At 44.6% G+C, this 22,309-nt stretch overlaps 2 protein-coding genes across 3 annotated transcripts in view; one reads left to right on the forward strand and one right to left on the reverse strand.

Moving 5' to 3' along the window:
- LOC144584783 (uncharacterized) overlaps positions 1–22,309 on the forward strand; it is a 205,507-nt gene that overhangs the window by 72,459 nt on the left and 110,739 nt on the right. The gene's annotated exons all lie outside the window — the stretch shown is intronic.
- Positions 975–20,463, reverse strand: LOC110090731 (somatomedin-B and thrombospondin type-1 domain-containing protein). 2 transcript variants are annotated; one of them, XM_020814501.3, is made up of 5 exons: positions 19,689–20,463; positions 12,197–12,379; positions 9,299–9,389; positions 2,906–3,064; positions 975–1,430 (listed from the first exon to the last, which is right to left on the reverse strand). In XM_020814501.3, exons 1-5 carry the CDS (start codon positions 19,927–19,929, stop codon positions 1,325–1,327), a joined length of 780 nt encoding a protein of 259 aa, XP_020670160.3. In that variant the 5' UTR covers positions 19,930–20,463; the 3' UTR covers positions 975–1,324. The 2 variants fall into 2 exon arrangements, with proteins under 2 accessions (XP_020670160.3, XP_020670159.3); XM_020814500.3 differs by having other exon boundaries at positions 12,197–12,382.

The following is a 22,309-nucleotide window of genomic DNA, read 5'->3' on the forward strand; positions in this document are numbered from 1 at the left end:
GGAAGGAAGGAAGGAAGGAAGGAAGGAAGGAAGGAAGGAAGGAAGGAAGGAAGGAAGGAAGGGCTGTAGACTGAAATGTGGATCATATTGAGCAGCCAGTATGGACATTGGTTTCAAATCCATCTGAGACCCCTGTATGATGACTAAAGCGAATTGAACTGTAAGATAAGCTGCAAATCAAACCACTTGTCACTGTTGTTGTTGCTCATGATAGCCTTTTAGGAAAGGTTCTGCAGCATTTCGCTTTACCAGTGGATTTTCTGCTCCTGTTGGTCTCCTATTGTCTGTGTATGTGTGTGTGTGTGTGTTTCTTTCCCTTATTTTGTTTTGTATTTGACAATAGAGATATAAACACTGGCTTGATAAGCTTTCGAGAAACGGCAACATTTTCTCCTTGCCTATGAGATGGCAAGATCTTCAGCTGTGGTTTCAACTAGAGCTTTCGCATTTGTGAGACTAATTTTGTTGTTGGTGTTTCACAACTCACCTGCTAACGGACAAGTTGCAGCCTCATTGCCTGGAATTTTAAAAACTCCCATCATCAGATTGGTTGTTTGTGTCTTTTTGATCAGCTGTCCTTTTGTGCTTGCTCTGTTTGTGTGTGTGTGTGTGTTTGTGTGTGTGTGCACGCACACACACACTGTGCTTCACAACAGAAAAAAGCACTACTTTTGCACAAATTGCAGATAAACTTTGACAGGGAAAAGCATCTCTTGTCTCATTCTCGCACTGAAGGCAAGAATTCTTGTGGACCTTAATGAGCTCTTGGAAGTCCACCAAAAACGAGCAATTTAGTGACATTTCTTCCTGTCACCTTTGAGCGACGCTCATGACGTTGGACATATTTGGAGGTTTGTGGATACACCTAAATGATCACATCTTCCATTTTCTGTTCAGGGTCACAAAAAAGCAGGAAGCTACTGTTTACTCCTTCACCTAGATAAAAATATGTGATAGATCAGAAAACACAAACATACATTGTCTTCAGTTTTAATGGTGGTAGGTGGAATTTTTCCCCCAGAGGTATGCACTTTGTTGTTTTCTGTTGTTCAAAGAAGAAAATGCTTGTGCTTGAAAGATTATATAGTTAGGGTGTCAATATAAAATGTGTGTGTGTGTGCGTGTGTATTGACCCAGGTGAATAAGACACGGATTTATAATAAGTGTGAAGTATAAAGCGACATACGATTTGCATTCATGTCCCCCTTTGCTTTTTCAGCCTGTTATTTAGCAAAATCAAGATTTGTGGTTGGTGTGCATCCTTCTCTCTCTCTCTCTCTTTCTCTCTCTTTCTGTCATGATTGTCAGCCAACATGGTGGAAGGTCACACAAAGATGAAGGAAAATGGAGGGCACACACAGTTCTCTTGTGAAGCCTCTTGCACCCAGGATCCCTGGCAGCCAGCGATAGAAGCTGCGGTCCAGAATGTTCTAAAGGTGGGGAAGGCAAAAAAAGAAATACAGTGGGTTACTTTTCCTGGTTCATCCCGTTACCTGAGCATCCCAAGACAGGAAATGAATCTCCAGAGAAAAGGAAACTGCCAATCAAAACAGAGAGGACAGGATTCCCGTAGCTGAATGCTCTCAAGCACTGCTCTTGCAAGTTTCAGCTGAGTAGGAATCATCCCTCAACATTTAACTGCACTGGAAAATACTTCGCAATTCGCTCGAGAAAAAGTGTTTTTCAACGACCATACGACGTAAAGGTCAATGCAAATCAGTCTGTCCTTTCCCCCTTCCAATCTGGACTCCCTCGCTGCCACCAAAAGGCCTTGAAGACTTTTTTTTTCTAAGAACCTTGATTTGAATGGTGTTTTGCCTGTGTGATCGTTTGCTTTTGTTCAACAAAAGGAGTGAGGGGGGCATGGCCTAGGGTGGTGTTCTGGCAACATAGTAAGTTGAAACACACTGTTTCGGGATAGAGGGATCTAACGCTGGATCACTATATCACTCCATTGGTGCATTGGTTTAGCGCTAGATCATCTCTGCGCAGACAAAAAAAGAGAACAGATTAAAAACTGATATAAAATCAAAACAATTCCAACAAACTCCAGCAGATGACATTTCTCCCTTGAATTGCACAGGTTTGAACTGGCTTTGATTAGGCATGGACTTTTTTCAAAATAAATAAATAAATAAATGTTCCAATAAGTAAATAAGCATTTCAATAGATAAATAAATGTTCAGCAAATGCTGTGTTGCTAAATAGCCAGTCTAATGGCAACAACAAAGCTAGCATCCCTCTCCTGGCATGGCAGTTCCATGTGGCCATTGATGAGGGTTCTGGGGCATGGTGTACACTTAGTATAGTAAACTCATCTGTTCTCTCCCTCTCTCTCTCTCTCTGTCTCTGTGTGTGTGTGTGTGTGTGTGTGTGTGTGTGTGTGTGTGTGTGTGTGTGCGCGTGTGTGTGTGCGTGTGTGCGTGCCTTAGTTAATCAACTATTTATGCTTTGTAGTTATGTTTCAGGGGCCATAACACATGAATTTTGAAGGACACGGGGGTCCAATGCCGCTAACTCCAGCTTTGTTGAAGGAAGACGTACAAAGTTCCCATTGTCTATTTGTACATATAGAGAAAACTTTGGAAAACTGTCCCTTTTCCCCTTTCAAGCAGTCTCGGAATTACTTCCATGAATTGGTGATGATGGGCAGTTCTGATCCAAGATCTCTGGGAAGCCAGTTTTTTTTTCTTGGAATATAATATGAAGAACGCCCCAAAAGTGTGATAAGGGGATTTTGGAAAGTTTTTAATATAATGGAGTGGAGGGGGGGAGATGATATGCAATGATTAAGCAAGGGATACAACATGAGTAATTGGAGTGAGTTTTTTAGAAGATGCTCTGGATCCAGTAGCCATTCAGGGAAATGACAGCATACAGGGGACATGACATCCCAGCCACCCACCTGGATCCTCGCAGGCCATCCCCTTGGCATCGTTTGCTGCTGCTCATGGCACCGCTTTGGCACTCCACACAGACACGCCTGTCTCTCACCAGTTGGCGGCTCCAGAGGTGCAGATGGCAGGCCACACTTGCCTGCTTCAGACGGAAGTAGATGCAGTAACTGAAAAACACAGCAAGGCCGTGATCACGTCCACAGCTGTAAGGCACATTGTACAAAATCACTACAGTCAGACAGCAGGCTCAACTGGCAAGTGCCAACAGAGTTGGCACCAGCATGGATCCACCAAGAAACAACAGGCCATAGAATGATGATCGTTCTGCGCATGGTGGGTTGAAGGGGCACCCTTCCTTTGATCAGAAGCTCCCTACCATGTTGAAGGTATATAATCAATTTATCCTTAGATACCATAGTAGAAGCAAGTATAGCGGTGCCTTGCAAGACGAATTTAATTTGTTCCACGGTTAATGTTGTCTTGCGAAAAATTCGTCTTGCAGAATGCGTTTTCCCTTAGGAATGCATTGAAATCTAATTAATGCATTCCTATGGGCAAAAAAGTCAGAACAAAGTCAGATTTGGTTTACAAAGGGTTTATTAAGTGCTCTTTAAAGACATACATATTGTGCAGATGATTTCAGAAATTTCAATCAAAAGACTTTAACTTTTTAAACATCATAGAAAAAACATTTAAAAATCAGCAAACACGAGGCAGGAACAAAAAAACGGAAAACATTCGTCTTGCGAATCACGGCCATAGGAACATTTCTCTTGCGAGTCATCAACCCCCCATTGCCAAAACCATTTGTCTTGCGAGTTTGTCGTCCTGCAAGGCATTTGTCTTGCGAGGCACCACTGTAATGGCCAAAATCTTATGCTGGTATAAGGGAAATCATGTATATGTGGTGGTGGTGACTTGTTAACAATGTGCTGGTCATCAGGCACACACCCAAGAATGCAACCAGCAACCTTTGAACAAATGACAATTCCCCGGCAGGACTCACACAATTTCCTCTCAAGGCAAGCATAAATCGTAAACAGGGTTTTGGCCAATAAGGGCCACAATTTAAGTAGAAACTGTGCTTGTTATTCGCTCTGTTTATAATACAGGCCGTGCATCAAGCCCTGACAGAATGACCAAGACATGTTGGTTCTGCATTTCTAATGGCGTTCTTTACCTAAAGCTTCTCGGTTCTGTGGTTTCCTGTTTATTCCCAAACAGCATTCTTAGAGGTTTAACCTGTGTCCCCACCACCAGAAGCCCAAACACAGCTCTGTGACACTCCTCGGATTTTCTTCTTCACTCATTTCGTTTTTCTACTTAAAAGCCACTGCCACACCTTCTGTGTATGGGGTACTGGAGGCATTTCCCCAGGTTTTGCCCGGGGGGGTGGGGGGGTGGGAAAGGAGTTGATTTAGATTCAAGTTTTGTTTTTAAAAATGAGAAGCAATCGCTAGAGGTGGAACCTTCCGGTTACCCTGAAGGAGAGAAACCCCAGAGACCCTTCCTTTTGTTTTTTCAGAGTCTTTTACGGTTTGCTGAAAGAGAACCTCTGCAATACGAAAGATTCGGGATTCTGAAAGAGTAGTTAATGAAGATTATGGATTTCTTTTGTATTTTCGATTATCCTGCGTCTTTTGGCTCTTTTGTTTCACTGATGTATGAAGGGACTGCGCCTCATTTCCATTATTCTTCAGAGTTTGTCGGCCCTCCCTTCGCCTGGTGGACTACGGCCTGCGCTTCCGGACTGAAGCGATCAAAGTGGTAGGAGGGACAGGTATCTCTCCGGTCCCCACCTATTTCCAGGAGGGTTTGATAAAATTCTCCTTAGTGAGCGCGTGTGCTCATCTTGATTGTGATGATGGGTTTCCCTTTCTCATCTGCACTGTTTCTTGCTGATGAATCGATGACAATGATGAAGATAGTGATAGGATGATAAAAGTGTTTTTCAAATAACCTTAATGCCTGTATAGGTCTGTGGACGACGGCTGCTTCTTTTTAATGTACTGTTGTCATTGCCCAGCTTTGGATTCAATGAATGTCTGTTGACTTGCCCCTGCTTTTTTTAAGACTATATTTGAGAATGTTGTAGGGTTCGGTTGGGCCCAGCATCAGAAACCAGGATGGAAAATCTGAACTGGAAAACCCCTGGAAGATCTGTGTACTTTCAGGCTTACAAAAAAGGCCTGTCGCTGAAAGAATCCAAAACCAGAGGAGGAACCCCCCCCCCCCAAAAAAACCTCCCAAATAGACATGGGCACGAACTTCCAGTTCAGTGGTTCACACTAGTTCGTTTACCAGCTGAGCAGGTATTCAGCCCTTCCAAGCCCTTCCTCTTTCAAGGATGCCCACTCAGAGGTCATGCCTTGCAGAGGTGGGGCAGGGAAAATAGGATGCCGTCTCTGAGTTGGCCCCCGCCAGAGAGATGAGGCTTCTTAAGCACCAAACACCCATTTGGCCAATAAATAACCCCGCACGAACTGCCGAACCAGCAGTTCTGGCCCATCTCTATTCCAGAACAAAATGAATATTAAATTTTTGCTTCTGCACATACTGTAGCTAGTGATCACACTTGTCATTTTATAAAAGGGGTCTCCTGGACCCAGGACACTCAGAAAAGATACAGTTGTATGAAGAAAGAATTCGGCAAAGAAATTGTTGAACAAAAGTACAGTGGTGCCTCGCATTACGATTGCCCCGTATTACAATAAAACCACATTACGACGATCTTTCTGCGATCGCAAAACGATGAACTGAATTTTTTTTTTTTGCTTTGCGATGATTGGTTCCCTGCTTCAGGAACCGATTCTTCGCAAAACAACGATTTTCCTCCAGCTGATCGGCAGTTTCAAAATGGCCGCCGGGTAAATAAAATGGCTCCCCGCTGTTTTCTGGGACAGATTCCTCGCTGTACAGGCACCGAAAATGGCCGCCCTATGGAGGATCTTCGCTGGACGGTGTGTTTCCAGCCCATTGGAATGCATTGAAGGGGTTTCAGTGCGTTTCAATGAGCTTTTTATTTTCGCATTACGACATTTTCATTCTACAGCGATTTCACTGGAATGAACTGACATCGTAATGCAAGGCACCACTGTACCGTATTTTTTCTGTATATAGGACGATCCAAAGTATAAGATGAACCCCCTTTTTCTAACCCCTAATTAGAAAAAGCAGGGATAAAAAAGGGCTCCCTTTTTGCTAAGCCCCGTGCCTTCACAACAGGTGGTGGTAAAGATCTGCCTTCCATGTATAAAACAACCCTCATTTCCCCCCTCAAATTATTTAAGGAAAAAGTATTGTCTTATACATGGAAAAATACGGTATATGCGCAGCCAAAGTGCGTATGAAAAACAGGTATCTCTTAAAAGATGGGTACAAAAATCCAAATAAATAACATGAAGATTTGAAACAACAACAACACACAAATGGGTGCAGAAATGAATGAATGGAACTCTGGGGGGGAAAGGAAAAAAGAGAGAGATGAACAGAAGTCGATGAGTTCACTCCTCTCTAGGTTAAGGGCCCCTAACTCTGCACAGCCAGACATTTAGATGAGCTTTTTTGTAGTTGGATAAACACATTTCTTCCTCGCAGCTTCAGAGCAAAAGCCCAGGAAGAAGCCTTTGTTTGCCAGCTGTCGAGTGGCCCGGCTCCATGAGCAAAGCACGAACATTGACGTCAAGAAGCCTCTTTGTCGTTTCCCAGTAACACCGACGTTCCGACCCCGCTCGGTGCCAAAAGCCTGCTTACTTACACCCTAATTAGTCCAGAATCTGCTGGCACGACATGGCGAGAGAACACAGCAGCCAGCGAAAAGCAGCAGAACATCAGCAGGGAGGACACTGCCGTGGACAAACGGTTCTGCGTTCGCCTTGGTTCAGCTCCGTTTCTTTTCCTCCAAAAGAATAAACCTAGGAAAAGTATTGGCACTTCTTGAAAGGAAGCCCTCGATGTGAAGTGGAGCAGGAAGATAAAGCCGGCCTGGCCTTAGATAATCCTTCTTTACAAACAGAAATGGGTGTAGAACGGAGCATGTATTAATAAAACACAGTACGTGGTGCTCTGAGAAAAACAAGGGGCCTTGAAAACATGATGCACAGCCCCCCTGTGCATCTTGTTTTTATTTGAAGGCAGAAATGCGGTATTTCTGAAGCCAGGTGGCCACTTTTGGCCAGTTCTCATTTCAGTGGAAGGGGTGGGGCAGCCCATGGTGGTCAAGGGGCCCCCATTATTAGCCTGCCTCTGTTAGAGGTACATAGTGTGACCTGAACTTGATACAGTGGTGCCCCGCTAGACGATTACCTTGCAAAACGACAAATCCGCACGAGTTTTTGCGATCGCTACAGTGCTTCACAAAACAGTGTTTCCTATGGCGATTTTTGCTATACAATGTTTCGGGTCGTGCTTCACAAGACTTTTTTTTCGGGACCAATTTTCGCAAGATGACAATTTTGACAGCTAGGTCCGCGGCTCACAAAATGGGTGTTTTCGGGACCGTTTTTCGCAAGACAGCAATTTTAACAGCTGATTGGCACTTCACAAAACAGTTTCTCTATGGGCGATTTTCGCAAAACGACAATGATTTGTCCCCATTGAAACAGATTTCAATGCATTCCAATGGGGAACTGCATTTCACAAGACGATGTTTTCGCAAAACAGCGATTTTCACCGAACGAATTAACATCGTCTTGCGGGGCACCACTGTACTGTGTGTTTTACACAATGGATAAAAACATAACAAGACGTCATACTCTGAAGTATAGATTTATGGCTGAAAGCAGTGATAAAGATGATGGACTGAAGTGCTCAATGGTTTAGATCTCTGGCTGCAGAGCTAGAGTTTGAGAGTTCAATTCTCCCACGGTGCCTCCTTGACAGGGGCCAGACTCGATGATCGAGAGGGTCCCTTCCAGCTCTGCTGTTCTCAGATGGTGACAATGAAGATTAATCAAAAGGAAGAACTTGGTTTTCTCACAGTCATTTCCCCCAGTCACCTAATTTCTTCTTTGCCAAACAACTGCTTCTAAATCAACCCCTGCAATGGCATTTTTATTTCTTCTGCTGGAGAGTTGGACCAAATTTGTGTCCTGAAGCATGGGACAGCAGCCAGGCAATGAATGCTTCCACTGTCTGCAAAGGCACATGGTTGCAAAGGCCACCTCTATTGCTAAGCACATGGCTTCCAATCCCCTTTCTTTCCACCACGGTTGAAGGAGGGGGTCAAGTTTCATTTCACCTATCCAGAGAAGGTTAAGATAGCATGCATGCCCTCATTCTTCCCATCTCTTATTTCGTTTTTCTTTTTATGTGTTTGTGCTTTTTCTTAGAAATTCCGTTCCCAAATGATCCACTAATAATCCTACAGTGGTGCCTCGCTAGACGATGATAATCTATTCCACTGAAATCACTGTTTAGCGAAATCATCGTCTAGCGAAAAGCATTTCCCCATTGGAATGCATTGAAACCTATTTAATGCGTTCCAATGGGGAAGAATCATCGTTGTCTAGCAAAGATCGGCCATAGGAAAGCCGCTTTGCGAACCTCCGATCAGCTGTTTAAATTGCTGTCTTGAGAAGCTTAAGTCCCGAAAACACCTGTTTTGCGAGCGCAGAGGGAGCTGTCAAAATCATCGTCTAGTGAAAATCGGTATGCGAAGCAGGGACCAAACATTGTCCAGTGAAATTCCCCCATAGGAATCACTGTTTTGCGAATCACTACAGCGATCGCAAAAAGTCAATGTCTAGCGAAAAAACTGTCATGCAGGGTAACTGTCTAGCGAGGCACCACTGTACTTAAAATTCCATTTGCCCAAAGTGGGGGGGGGGGGAATGGGATCAGACAGGATCTTAAGATGAAACAAGACCTTGATTTTCAGTTTAGCCTCTTCTTTGCCTCCTCTATAACCCGATCCAGAGTGATAGATAAGAAAGCAGAACCACAAGTTCTCATTTCTTGATGATAGTTCCCAGATTCTCCTAGTCAGCAATGTACTGTAGTTCCACTCCAAAACTATTGTTACATTACAATATCACGATATCCCAATAGTATATGTAGAAGAATTTAGTTTGAAAAATGCTGGAAGAATACTTTTTAGCTTTGAAGCAATTTTAAATAAAACCAACCCTGGACTGAAAGTAAAAAAAGAAGAAGCTAGGATGATTTTTGCATGGATCTTCACCTAACATCTATTCACATTCAAAGCTATTCCACCAGTAAAACAGCGTTCCCCTGGACATGCTAGCTGGGAGATTTTGGTACGTATAATCTAAAAGGCAACTTTTCCATTCTATGAATATTTGTCCACACAGACGTTTGTGCTAGGGATTGCAAAGAACATCAGAAATATCCTATGTATTCCCCAGAAGCCTCCACTGGGTTCGATGTTCACCCATGCCTACCTTGGCATCTTCTCTGTCATTAACATGTAAGGTCTTCTCCAAGGATCCTTAAAGTCCCTTTTAAAAGAATCAGGCAGAATCTTAGCCACTTCTGTTTAAAAAAAAAAAAAGCAACATTCTTATTAACTGAATGATAAAAACACACTCCAGTATTCCAATGCATACAATCAGAACTGAGAGCAAACTAACAATTATTCAGAAAGACACTCAGTTGACAGCATATAGACAGAACAATGTGCTCTTTTTTCAATGCAGGAAATCCATTAAACTATCCTTAGGAGTGCCGTCCATTTATAGGATGCTTGGCTGTCAGCTAAGATCTGTGAGACGTACAGTGGTGTCCCACATAGCGAGGTTAATCTGTTCCGGATTAACCATCGCTATAAGAAAACATCGCTAAACGGGATGGAAAATGCCATTGGAACACATTAAACTTAGTTTAATGCGTTCCAATGGCTTCTGTACTCACAGTTAAGCGAAGTTTTCCCCATCCGCAGCCATTTTCGCGCCCTCGGTAAGCAAGGGCAGGGCGCGAAAATGCTGCGCGTGGCCATTTTGGGCGTCCAGTGGCCATTTTGAAACCGCCGAACAGCTGATCCGCGGGCGTCGCAATGCAAGTTTTGCCCATTGCGGCGGTTGGGATGCCTTCGCATTAGCAATCCCAAAAAAGGGATCGCTATGCGAATTCATCATTATACAGTGTGCTCGTTACGCGAGGCACCACTGTATTATACATATTTATGAAAATCAATTGGCTTTTATGTTGACCTGAAAGAAACCTGTTCAACCGATGCTAAGACAATTCACACCCCACTTTCTGTTAAGAACATTGGCATATTTCAATTACGCGCTTTCTTAACATGAAAACACTTGCTCTAATGCCGTGAAATCTTGAGAGATCTAAATCTCTCGAACAATCACTGTTTAATCTTGATGATTAATACCGTCTGGAACCTGGTTGTGCAACCCAGCCTTCATGGTAGGAATGATACCACTGGCCATGGCAGATTATTACTGATCGAAGGCTTTCAGGGCACACATGCTCATAGACAATGCAGTGGCATCACAGGCACCCCAAAATTGCAGAACGAAGGGAAAGACATAATTCCAGCTGCTCAGGTTGACGCCACCCAAAAATAGGTGGGTGATTCTATTAGAACCACCAACCCCTGGGCAAAGAGCAGGATAGAGTTGACCACTGGAGGTGGACTTCCTGCTAGACTGTGCCATCTAGCCGGCCTGCTGCTCGTCTACTTTCTCAATCCGTCAAGGGTCTTCTCCCTCTGTGATCTGTTAAAAACAAACAATTCACTCTGAGGGAAGGAAAGGAGAGTGGACACCAAGGACCGCTTGGGAAAAGACAAGACAAGAAGGTGGCCCCTCCAGCCAAACCTCAAGCTGCAGGAAGCCAGACTATCAGGAAAAATGCCTCGACTGTTAGAGTAGTACGACAAAAGAGGACCTAATGACCTCGAGGGATGGTGAGTGCTCCAAGGCTGGAGGCATTCAAGAGAAAATTGGACAAACATTTGACCAATCTTTTTGGATTTGGATTCCTGCCTAGAGCAGACGGTTGGACTCAAAGGCCTTAGAGGCCCCGTCCAACCCCATTATTCTGTCCAGCTTGACCAAGAGTGAGGAAGGATGTGATTTGTAGTCCCAAACTACTGCAAGCCCTTCAAGTTGGCCCCCTATTGAGAGTGGCTGTTGTAAAGCATAGTTTAAATCAGTGGTTCTTAACGTGGGCGATAATGCCCCCCAGGGAGCGATTTCATTTTTCAGGGGGGTGGTAGAACAAAAAGGGGCGGCGTGGGGGCGCTGGAGCAGAAGGGGGCGGTAGGGGGGCGCTGGAGCAAGCCAAACCTGTGAAGATGGCTGCAGCCTTTTTACAGTGTGCATGAATATATATTTTCCTCCAATTTTAATTTAGTTTCAGACTTTTTGTCTTGAAATTTTTAGTTCCTGCATTTGTTTTTATGCCCTTTTTATATTTCTTTTTGCGTCTTAAAATTCATTTGCAACTAAATCATTAAATGTTACTTTTTGGGGGGCATTTCATTTTCTTGGAATTTAATTTTGTTTTCAGGGGTCATTGGATTTAAGTGTCTTAAATAAATAAATAGATAGATAGATAGATAGATAGATAGATAGATAGATAGATAGATAGATAGATAGATAGATAGATAGATAGATAGATAGATAGATAGATAGATAGATAGATAGATAGATAGATAGATAGATAGATAGATATCATCACCGCGGGGAGGGGGGCGATGATAACTTCCTCAATGGCTCAAGGGGGCGTTTCTTTCAAAAAGGTTAAGAACCACTGGTTTAAATGATCCTTCCTCTTCCTGGAGACCTCTAGGTATGTTGAATCATGACTCCATTATCCCCATCCATCAAGGCCACTGTCTGATGGGCATCACTGCCCTTTGGGGGTACCAAATCTTGGTCTCTTCTCTGGAAAGATGGTGAAGTTTTGTTCTGAGTCATAGCTGCACAAAACTGGAACAGCGGTTGCTTTCTTGAACAGACTTTTAAAAATTCGAAGCACTGGGTTGTTTGCTTGTATCTTTTTCATCCATCGATGCATTCTTCTGTCCTCGTTTTGCACATTTGTATATGAGCAGACATGTGTATACTCATTTCGTTTCACAAAAGGAAACGTCACAAAGGGGCAGAAAAATGTGCAAAAACTGGGGAAGTATAATACAGAGAGAAAAAAGCACTGATCTCACTCTTGCTCTGGAGGTGAGAAATCTTACACATCTGTCGGAAAGAAAATGGAACATTACTGAGATTTCTTAACATTCCTATAAACCGTTCATACTGTAATCTCAACTTGGTCTCTGAATCAACTTTTATCTTGTTGACCACAAATCTACACCACTTTACCTTTGGCTGTCTCACAGACTGGATTATCACCTAAGCACCCTCTTCTCTGCCTGAGGTCCGGACAGGGTGTTCCTCCATTTCGAGGTGGAAGGGTGACCTGCCGCGTCCGTTCTTTGCTGCCAGGGCCACAGAAAGAGCTGCATTCGCTCCATGCTCCCCAGGGACCGACCACACAGTCAACCGCTGCTAGAAATGAGGTAGACCACAACGAGAGGCAAAGAAAAGTCAAAGGAGGTCCCGTCCCGTCGTCCGAGAGCAGAAGAGACACGTGTGTCAACAGGGGACGAATGAATGATGGTCGAGAGAGGAAGAGAGGTGTGAAGTGGGAGGAGAAAGGGGGTGGGGAAAGGGGAGGAGAGTGGGGGGAAATGATCAGTGATGTTGCACAACTAAGATAGCCATTAACACATCATCAAAACAAAGGCCAGGCATCAACCCCCCTGCCTCGAAAACAAATGACAAAGGAGACACCAATTTGCACAAAATTACACATGTTATAGTCAGAGTTGTCAAATTCAAAATGATTGTCATAAACCAAATTACAACCCATCACACCTGAACATAGGAATTTATGACCTCTACACTTGTTGAGTCTGCCAGCCAAGTGATTCTAACTGAGGATAAGGCATTTTGAAGCCTACAGTTTCCCTCCTTATAGAAAAGACTCTTGTGCTGTCAATCAGCTCTAGACCGGAGAGCTCTTCAAAGAGATAAGACCTTCAGACAGACGAGGACTTCCTTCCTAGTCCTTCAAGCAGAGGACTGTCCCCTATAAAAGAGGATACGTGGCCACCACCCCAAATGGATGTTGTTGTGCAATGTGTCCCAGGTCTCCTCTTCTTCCCTTCTGCCTTCCTCAGTCCGTGACTCATTCCTGAATCCAATGGACGCCACTCCTAACGAGATGACGTTGGACGTCGGATGACTTCAAGGCAGCCAAAGAGATGCGGGCGGCCTGCCTGGTGAATAAGCCGGTTGTCTCCGTTGGCAAAACATTTTAACTTGCTCTTCTTTCTGTTTCACTGCATCCTGTTGTCTTCTCAGAGCGTTTCCCCCCACTGGGCTGTCTCGCCAGCCCCCGCTTCAAGAAATCACGTCCCACAGGGTTGATCAGAATCCTGTTCCCACCCAATTTCTCTCCCCACCACCCTTCCCCATCTCCGCCTGTTGTCAAAACAGCCTCCCCTGCACAGAGAACGTGCCGTCTCCACACGGTTCGCAATCAAGAACCTGCTGGTGGTTTCTTTATTTGTTCAAGAAGTTAGACAGCACCGGCCCTTACTTATACAAAATAAGACAAAATCACAAAATATTCCAACCCCCCAACTAGAGGCCATTTTAGGGTAAACTCTCTGATTAAAGGAGAAGGAATAATTTCTCCGGCCGTGTTTCATGTGCATTATGTCAGTCCATGGAAGTCTTTCAGATCCCCAGTGGCTTCCATGGTACGGGCTCAGTGGATCACCCACTGGAAGGAAACTTGAAGACCCATTGCAATCAATATCCCCACAGCTTCACGTAGAAAATGGTTTCTATCTGCTTTGACTTGATTTTGACTGGAGTAGCCTGAGCCCAGTGCTATGCCTCTCCAGTTCTCCACCTAGGGAGAGAAATCTCACAGCAAGCGGTGGAGAAGGAGCAAAGTTGCTTTTTCTCTGAGGTGGATTCTGACACCCAGCCAGCCGCCGTTTCCACATCCCCAGGTCTCAGTGGTCCTTCAATGAAGGAGTTTTATTTATTCATTTGTTTGTATTCCACTTGCATCATGGCGATGTACCAAAAAGCCAGGAGAAAGGAAGAGACTGGAGTGAGAGTGAATCGGTACGTCAACTTGGTCTCGCTCCTCCTAGTTTCCTGCTCAGAAAGAAAAAAGCTCCCAGCTAGCACTGGGGCAGGAACAGGAAGCTTGGGCAAAGCTAGGCCTAGCTCAAGTCTTTTCAGTTGAGGTTTTTCTCCCAGGCGAGCCAAATTTTAGATGTCTGTAAGGTGTCTCCCAAAATAGAGAATTGTGGGGTTTGTAGTCCGCCGTAAGTACTCACTGGAAGGACAGATCCTGAAGCTGAGGCTCCAATACTTTGGCCATCTCATAAGAAGAGAAATCTCCCCGGAAAAGGCCCTGATTTTGGTAAAGAGTGAAGGCAAGAGGAGAAGGGGATGAGATGGTTGGACAGTGTCATTGAAGCGAACAACATGACTTTGACCCAACTCTGGGAGGCAGTGGAAGACAGGAGGGCCTGGCGTGCTCTGGTGCACGGGGGTCACGAAGAGTCAGACACAACTAAATGACTAAACAACAAAGAAAGTCCACTTTTTTATTTTAAAAAAATCATATTCCTGCTTCTGTGGGTGTCCTCCTGTGCAGGAGATAGGAATCACAGCAGGCAACCGCTGCATTACCGTCACTACTGTGCAGCTAGATTGAGATCCTGCCCTTTTACTTTTCTTTTATGCCCCCCCCCCCAAGTGAAAGCAAATGCCTTAAAGACTATCAATTTTTATTTGGGAAAATCTTTCATAGACTGCGGTCTACTTGACTTCAAAAAGCCCACCCACTGACCCCCCCCCATCTCAAGTTTTCAGAAGCAGGCTGCTGTTGATCTGGCACACTTAGTTTATGAGTGCCTTCACTTCAAAAATTATATATGGGGTGTGTGTGCGTGCGTGCACACACGCACACACTCACACACACAAAGAACAACTTGAGCAAAGTTTTTCCATTATTTCCCCACCAAAGAGGCCCATCTCGGTATAGAACGCAATCCACCAAATTATGCTATTTTTAGCCATCAGACTTAATCCTTCTTTCAGAAGAAATCTCACATGTGTCAACATCTGCTTCTGTTCTCCAGGCTGAAAATAACTCTGTGTATCTTTAAGCAGCACGTATTGTCCCGTTCTTCAAGAGCAAACTTGTCCTGCATCACTGATGGATGCCCTGTTGGGTGGGTTCAAAGAGAGCGTGGACCATGTTTTTGGTTGGACTGAGAAGGATTAGGACGAGCTTAGTCCCGTCATCAGCTTTTGAGTTCATCAGGACGGGAACAATCCCTTCCCTGAAGGCCATGTAATGAGATTGGCTTTTCGGGAGGCGGGAATGCTTGAAGAAGACTCTCATGGGCAGATTTCCACACCAGGAGCGAGGAGACGTAGGAGCTGAACACGGATGTAAATAGGCTCCCCTTGGGTGCAAGTTTTGAATCTCCCGCAAGAGGTGGAGAGAGAGAGTCCTTTGGCCTCAACGGCCCCCTTAGGATTTCTGAGGGACCATTATGGTGTCATCGCAAAAGGTCACAAAATGGCCGCCCTAGGGAGTCAGCTACATGGGCAATCTCTAGCAAGGCAGGCAAATACCCTCCCCCTTTAGCAGAAAAGCAAATCAATGAGGTTATAGTAATGAAACACATTCCCTTTCTTCCATGTGTTTTTTTTAATCCCAGCAAAAGAGAAAGAGGGTGTAGCGGCAGGTCACCGGGACCTTTCCCTTACTCCCTGTGGCAATGAGAGGAAGGGTTGGCCCATAGATGAAGCTCTTTGATGGGGGAAAAGCTTTTCTCAAACAGGTGTGGAGTGTTGTCACAAGTGAATGATGAATCCTTGTTGATCATTGCCAAAACTGAGGACATTAAGATGTTTGTCTCAACCATTTTCCCCAGATGGTCTTGGCCAGAATTTCTGACAATTGTAGTCCAAGAACATCTTGGCAACCCAACCTTGGGAATCTCGACTCTAGGTCATTCAGGAAGATTCTTACCAAAACCGACAGCACTCCTCGGAATTCTTTTGTTCTTGTTCTTAAAAAGTAACTAAAAGTGTTCCTTTTACCCAGCTTTTAAAACATCAGGACACTGCACGCTGCGGGTCCATAATATCCAACACACTGAAGTTGTGAAGCCATATTCTTTATTAATCAAAAGTAACAAAAATTTGGCTAAAGGTAGGCTCCCCCCCAAAAAAAACCCAGCAAAAAAAGACTCAAAGTGTGTTCTTATGTACTGCCCCATAGCGCTGAAAACACTTCGTGAGCAGTTTACAGTTTAATGATGCAAGCTACACATTGTCCACCTGCACACACACACACTGGGGCTGGGTACTCAATTGATCAACCTCAGAAGGATGGAAAGCTGAGTCAATCTTGAACAGGCTACCGGAGCCCAGGATTAAACTCAGGTTGCAAGTGGGGTCTTCACTGCAGTACTGCAGTTTAACCGCTGTCCCACAAGGCTCCTTATAGCCAAAACAGTTCCACAGTAAAAATCATGAAACTATTCCCTGTTAGGTAACACTCACAATGTAACTGTTCTGCCTTAGTTGCTGCAAAAAGAATGGCAAGTCGCTAGCCAGTTGTAACTAGCTATCTCCAAACTCTGATCTCCACACATAAATTAGCATGTGAAAAAAAGTATGCAAATCTGTATCCTTTTCTCTTGAGGTATAATTGGCCACCCTGGTTCATGCTAAACCAGACGGACCTATTACAGTATCTGACTTTGTAGAAGTTAATTTCCTGAGAGAATCCCTCCTCTCTCTGTTACCCTGTGTGTCCCATTATTTGTCTGGTCCTGGGGCCCAGTGGCCAATAAACCGTTCCTAATCTCCCCAGAGATTAGCTTGTTCACGTCTCATCCTGGCTGTCATGCAATGGCATCGGCCAGCGAATAAAAGAATCAGGAAACTGGAAACGGCGGGTCTGCACCTTGTTGGTTTAGAAAGAGATTCTCTCGGCCAGTTGTGGCAGGAGCCATCCAACGGAGCAGCCTCTGCTTTCGTCTCCCACGTCAAACAAAGGACGAGCCTATCTGTTGTTTTCGGTCATTCGCTTTCCCAATTTCAACTCCTTTTTTCATTCACTTTCCACAGGCATGTTCAGTGTGAGAAGAGCGATATGCATCTTGATTTCCATATATGTATGCCTTTAGCAGATCCTACCACTCAGCCTGGCTGCCTCCCATAAACAGCAAAGCCAGACTGCCACAGCCAACGTGGGAATTTGTATGAGAGGACAAATAGGCTCTCATCATTCATTCAAGGCTATTCACCAAGTTTTTAGTTGGTTTGAGAAATAACAGGGGCTGGGGGAATGGGCCTGGCGCTCAGAACAACAGACAGGAACAGATGTGGGACACCAAGTATTTATTTATTTATTTATTTATTTATTTATTTATTTGATTGATTGATTGATTGATTGATTGATTGATTGATTGATTGATTGATTGATTGATATACCACCCATCTAACCAAGTAGATGTTTCTAGCTTAGCCTCCTCCCTGATGAGCTGGGCTTCTTCATGCAAGGAATCATCTTTGTACAGAGCAGCATTCAGCTACAGCCCCATCCTACCCGCAGTCTGGACTGGTAAACGTTTCGGGAACAAGTTTCAAATCAAGAAACTACATAAAACAAACTGGATCAAACCATCCATGACTCCTGTTGTCGCGCACCGCGTCAAGTCCTACTCCAGTTCAAAATGGCACCCAATTTGATTTTTTTTCTCTTGTTTTTTTTTACAGATACTTCGAAGACGTGCACAATACAAGAATATCTTTTTTTCCCCCCACCCGTTCGTTCTTCGTCCTCTCCTTCCGGGCCTCCCCTGTTGCCCCCCCCGCTCCTCCCTCAACCGCTGTAACGTCTTCCATTTTCTTCCTCTGCACCTGTATCCACACTACAGACAGGTGTGTGTTTCCTTTCTCTTTAACCCAACTTAGGTCTCCAGATGTTATTGGACTGCAACTGCAACTCCCAAAAGCCTTCACCATTAGCTGCGCTGGCCAGGATTTCTGGGAGATGTAGTCCAAGAACATCTGGGGGAACCCAGTTAAGAACCACAGCTTTACCCTATAATGAAAATCGCACATCCAAAGAGGTGCGTAAACACCTTTTTCTAAAATTAAAAAAAAGGGATGGGAGTAAGCATTACATTTCCATCGTGCGCTATTGTGCTCAACCCCTCACATGGCGGCCACAACAACAATGTGCATACGGGATGAACGCAAAGGAAAAAGCACTGCAGTTTGGGAGTGTGTTACAAGCAGGGCCGCAGGTGTCTGAAACTAAGCTAGATATCTCCTCTGTTTTGTTTGTCAGGTGTAATTCATTGCTGCTGTTTTCCCTTCTCACCTTTCTCTTGCACAAGAAAAGCAAGACAGGAACATAACAGCCCAGCTCCTCGGGTGAAGCAATAACTGGGAAACCCTCCGCCTTGGCTAGAGACCCAGTAACATCAACAGAGTGTGTTCACATCCCTGACATCTGGCCTCAGCCAGACAGCAGGATCCAGAGCAAGGTATGACTCCGGATGAGTTCAACACACCACAGCTAAGGAAGTCAATTTCCTCTCTCCCCCCCCCCCCATACAGACCTCGGACTGCTTGAATCAGTGGTTTTAGCTTTTAGATGCTCTACTATTTTGGTCCCAGGGCAATCCACCATCCTGGTCCCAAGCCAGGAAAGTAAAAGGGAAGCAATATCACACACAAGAAGTTCCCTCTTTCAAGAAGAACTTATAAAGTTCAGGTTTTTTTCAGACTACAACTCCCAGAACTCCCTGCTACAGCCTTCTGTACTCCATAGCTCCTGTAAGATGCCATTCCTATATTCCTGTTTTTCTATAGCAAATAGTAGCTTTCTTGTGATACCATTCGGAGCCGATCTCCAAGGGGTCTCCGTCGAACAGAGAACCAAAGAGTTTCAAAATTCAGCAAGGCTGGTTTACCATGCCCTCAAGAACCCTGTTTCCCCAAAAATAAGACCTAACCTGAAAATAAGCCCTAGTAGGATTTTTCAGGATGCTTGTAATATAAGCCCTAACCCCAAAATAAGCCCTAATTAAGTGGAACCCCACCCTCCACCCTTATGCAGCTAGCAGAAGAAGATGACGTGACTGTATTTGAATAAATGTAGATGATTGTACATGAAAAAAAAAACATCCCCTGAAAATAAGCCCTTATGTGTTTTATTTGGAGCAAAAATTAATATAAGACCCTGTCTTGTTTTCGGGAAAACACAGTAAGCAGAAGAGGCTGCTGATAATCTGAAAACAGACATCTTGTAAGAACTTCAGTCCCAAACTTCATCTGCATTTTACAACCATACTATGATTTATTTATGAATTTAAAATATTGATATGCCATCTTTCTCCTAAAGGATCCGAGGCAGCTTAGGGTATTAAAAGAAACAAACAAAAAATAATAATAAATAATTACAATATTTTTAAAAAGCATTAAATAAAGGCAATATTAAAATTCATAAAAAGAGCACAATGGTCCTCTTTAAACGTTGTAGCCCCATCCGAAAGACACCTAAAGTTGTACATTGACTTACTGTTCTTCATCAGAGAGTTTTCGTAAACGTCTCTGAGCTACATCAGACAAGCTGTGACTGTTAAACGCCTATCGCTGTGCAACGTGGACATGCTGTAACCGAACCTTTTGACAGCAAAGAGACTCCCATAGCGCTAGAGTCATTCTTTCCCACCCCAGAGCAGCAACTCACCTGAGATTTGACAAACGGCGTGATAATCCTCACAACAGTCCCCGGTCTTCTCGCAGTAGCTGTCGCAGTAACACGGGGTTTTCCGGAGAGAGAAGTCGGAGCAGTCGTTATTACGGCCCGGGCAGCACTTGTGGATCCCACGGTTGGCGCAGCCACCCTCCGTGACCTGAAGAGGTCCAGTTGCCAAAAGCCAGGTGCACAAGGCCAGCCGGTATCCCACACCGATGCTCAGGTCCCTCATGGTCTGGGCCTCGGCTCTCTTCCCTGTAGCTGAGACTCCTAAGGTACCAAAGATCCTCAGGTACCAACAGAGTTGGACCGGAGGATCTCTCAAAGTCTTGCCCAACTTGACTCTCTCTGATCCTGACTCCAAAGGAGACCTCTCCCTGGGGGTGAGCTGCCCCCTTGGCAATGTTTTAGAGCAACACGGGGGGTTTCCAGGGCAGGATCAACCAGGCGGATCTTTCCACTCTCTCATTTATCCAGTTGACAGCATCCAACGGAGACAGAAGATGGCTCTTCGAAGAGGCCGGTGTCGGCGTGCAGTTGTCGGTGAACACGGATGGACATTTTTCGTTCGCTGGGAAAAGATTCTCGCTGCTTAATTCCTGTCTCTCCCCTTTTCATGAGCTTTCGGCCGTGAAAGCTGTCCAGCGGTGGATTGCTTCTGTTTTTTTTTAATGCAAGGAACGACACCAAGTGGCGTACAAAAATCCGGATGCACTCCAGAGGATTGGCTGAATGCCTCTCTTTTTTTAAAAAGTGTTTCCCCCTCCTTAAAGATTTAGTATTTTAAAAAAAGAGGTTCCTCCTGGGTCTTAAAACTAAACCATCCCTCTGATCTGACTTCTCTTCGAAGCTGGAAAAAGTTATAAAATAGCAGAAGAGCCCCCACTGTAAACATGACGTCGTGCCAAGTTTAAGCTCACACTTTTTGAACGTCTGATCAGTGCCGGCCCTAGCATGAGGCACAGTGAGGCACCAAGCTTCAGACAGTGGATTTCATGCATCATCAAAGGTCCGCCAATAATGTTATTTATTTCTGATGACTGCTTTCTGCCCCCAAGCACTGGAGCGAGTATTTGGGGGAGATTTTCTGCCTTAAAGATGCGTTGGGGTTGGTACTATGGAGTGGGCCTTGGGGTGAGGAGGGGAGAATCATGTTAGGCTGAAAAACATCTTGGGGGTGCTCCTTGTATTTCATAACATGTACCCCAGAACAGGGCAAGAATTTCAGTCTCTCCGCTCTTTAAAAAGAGCAATAATCTGGCAAAGGATTTTTTTGAAGCTGGCTGGATAGCTCTGTGGTTTGGTAGTCTGTGCCTTTTGGGGGGGGGGAGCCAGCCTGGGTAGCCTTGGGCCAGCTGCACAGTCCCAGGGCTCCCCCTAGAGGAAGAGAAAGGTAAACCACTTCCTCTACTTGGAAAATCCTGAAAAGCATCACCATACGTCAAAACTGACTGGGCAGAACATTATTATTATTATCGATGGATTTTTGTAAAGACAGGTGTGTGGTTTATCTAGCCAGATCTAATCCCTGAGCACAAAATTTCAGGTTTTAGAAACAAGAACAGGAGGTCGTATGACCACATAAAGACTAAACCCCTTTTGGGGGTGGTGGTGTAAGCTTTCACAGATGCATCACAAAATGTTATGCCATGATAAATGCGGGGTGTGCGGGTGATTCATAGATGTGAAATGTTACTTTTCAAGAGTAAACTCTGAGAATGCTCCCGCCAGCATGAATGTTGGCCTTATTATTCTAGTCCAAGAACATACTTTTTCCCCCATCTCTGGTTTACAGGAACTTGTTTTTGTTGCAACCAATGAATATGGAAACTCACCAGGTTAATTGTATTTGTTGCTTGTTCTGTGCCTTGAATTTGCATCCTAGTAGAGTTTTCAAAGTGTATGAGATATTTAAGGAATACTTTACCATACATGCCCATGGGTTTCTCGGGTGGACGGAGGATTTGAACCCAGGCCTCACTCTATCCACTGCTCTATCCCACATAGGGTGCAATTGATCGCTTCCTCTTTAATACACAAGTCCTTTTTTAAAGGCTTAAATGGCTTCCCTCCTAGTGCAACTCAATACCTCTCAAACGCCTCCTAGTTGGCATTGTGATGGTTTTGCTACCTTGAACTTTGCTTGGTCAGGCTTGGTCTTTAAAATGCATGTCTGTTAAAATATATAACCAACCTGCTCCTCTCCAAAAAAACCACAAATGTTAGCTTCAGTAGAAACATTTCTTTGAGGACGGGAGCAGGAGAAGAAAGGATTAAACACCCTTCCATAAATGGTACCCAGTGTGGTGTACTGGATAGCGTGAAGGGCTAGGATGACTCAGCAGGTCTCGTGGCGCAGTGGTTAAAACGCTGTACTGCAGCTAAAACTGTGCTCACGACCTGGGGTTCAAATCCCAGGTAGCCGGCTCAAGGTTGACTCAGCCTTCCATCCTTCCGAGGTCGGTAAAATGAGTACCCAGCTTGCTGGGGGGGGCAATGTGTAGCCTGTATAATTAAAATTGTAAACCACCCACTGGGGTGCGGCACTGGTAATACTGCTCCTTAAATATCAGGACTGAAAGCCCTATTAGGGTTGCGCTAAGTGGGTTCTG

The sequence above is a fragment of the Pogona vitticeps genome, chromosome 14 (genome assembly GCF_051106095.1).
Source record: "Pogona vitticeps strain Pit_001003342236 chromosome 14, PviZW2.1, whole genome shotgun sequence".
NCBI lineage: Eukaryota > Metazoa > Chordata > Lepidosauria > Squamata > Agamidae > Pogona > Pogona vitticeps.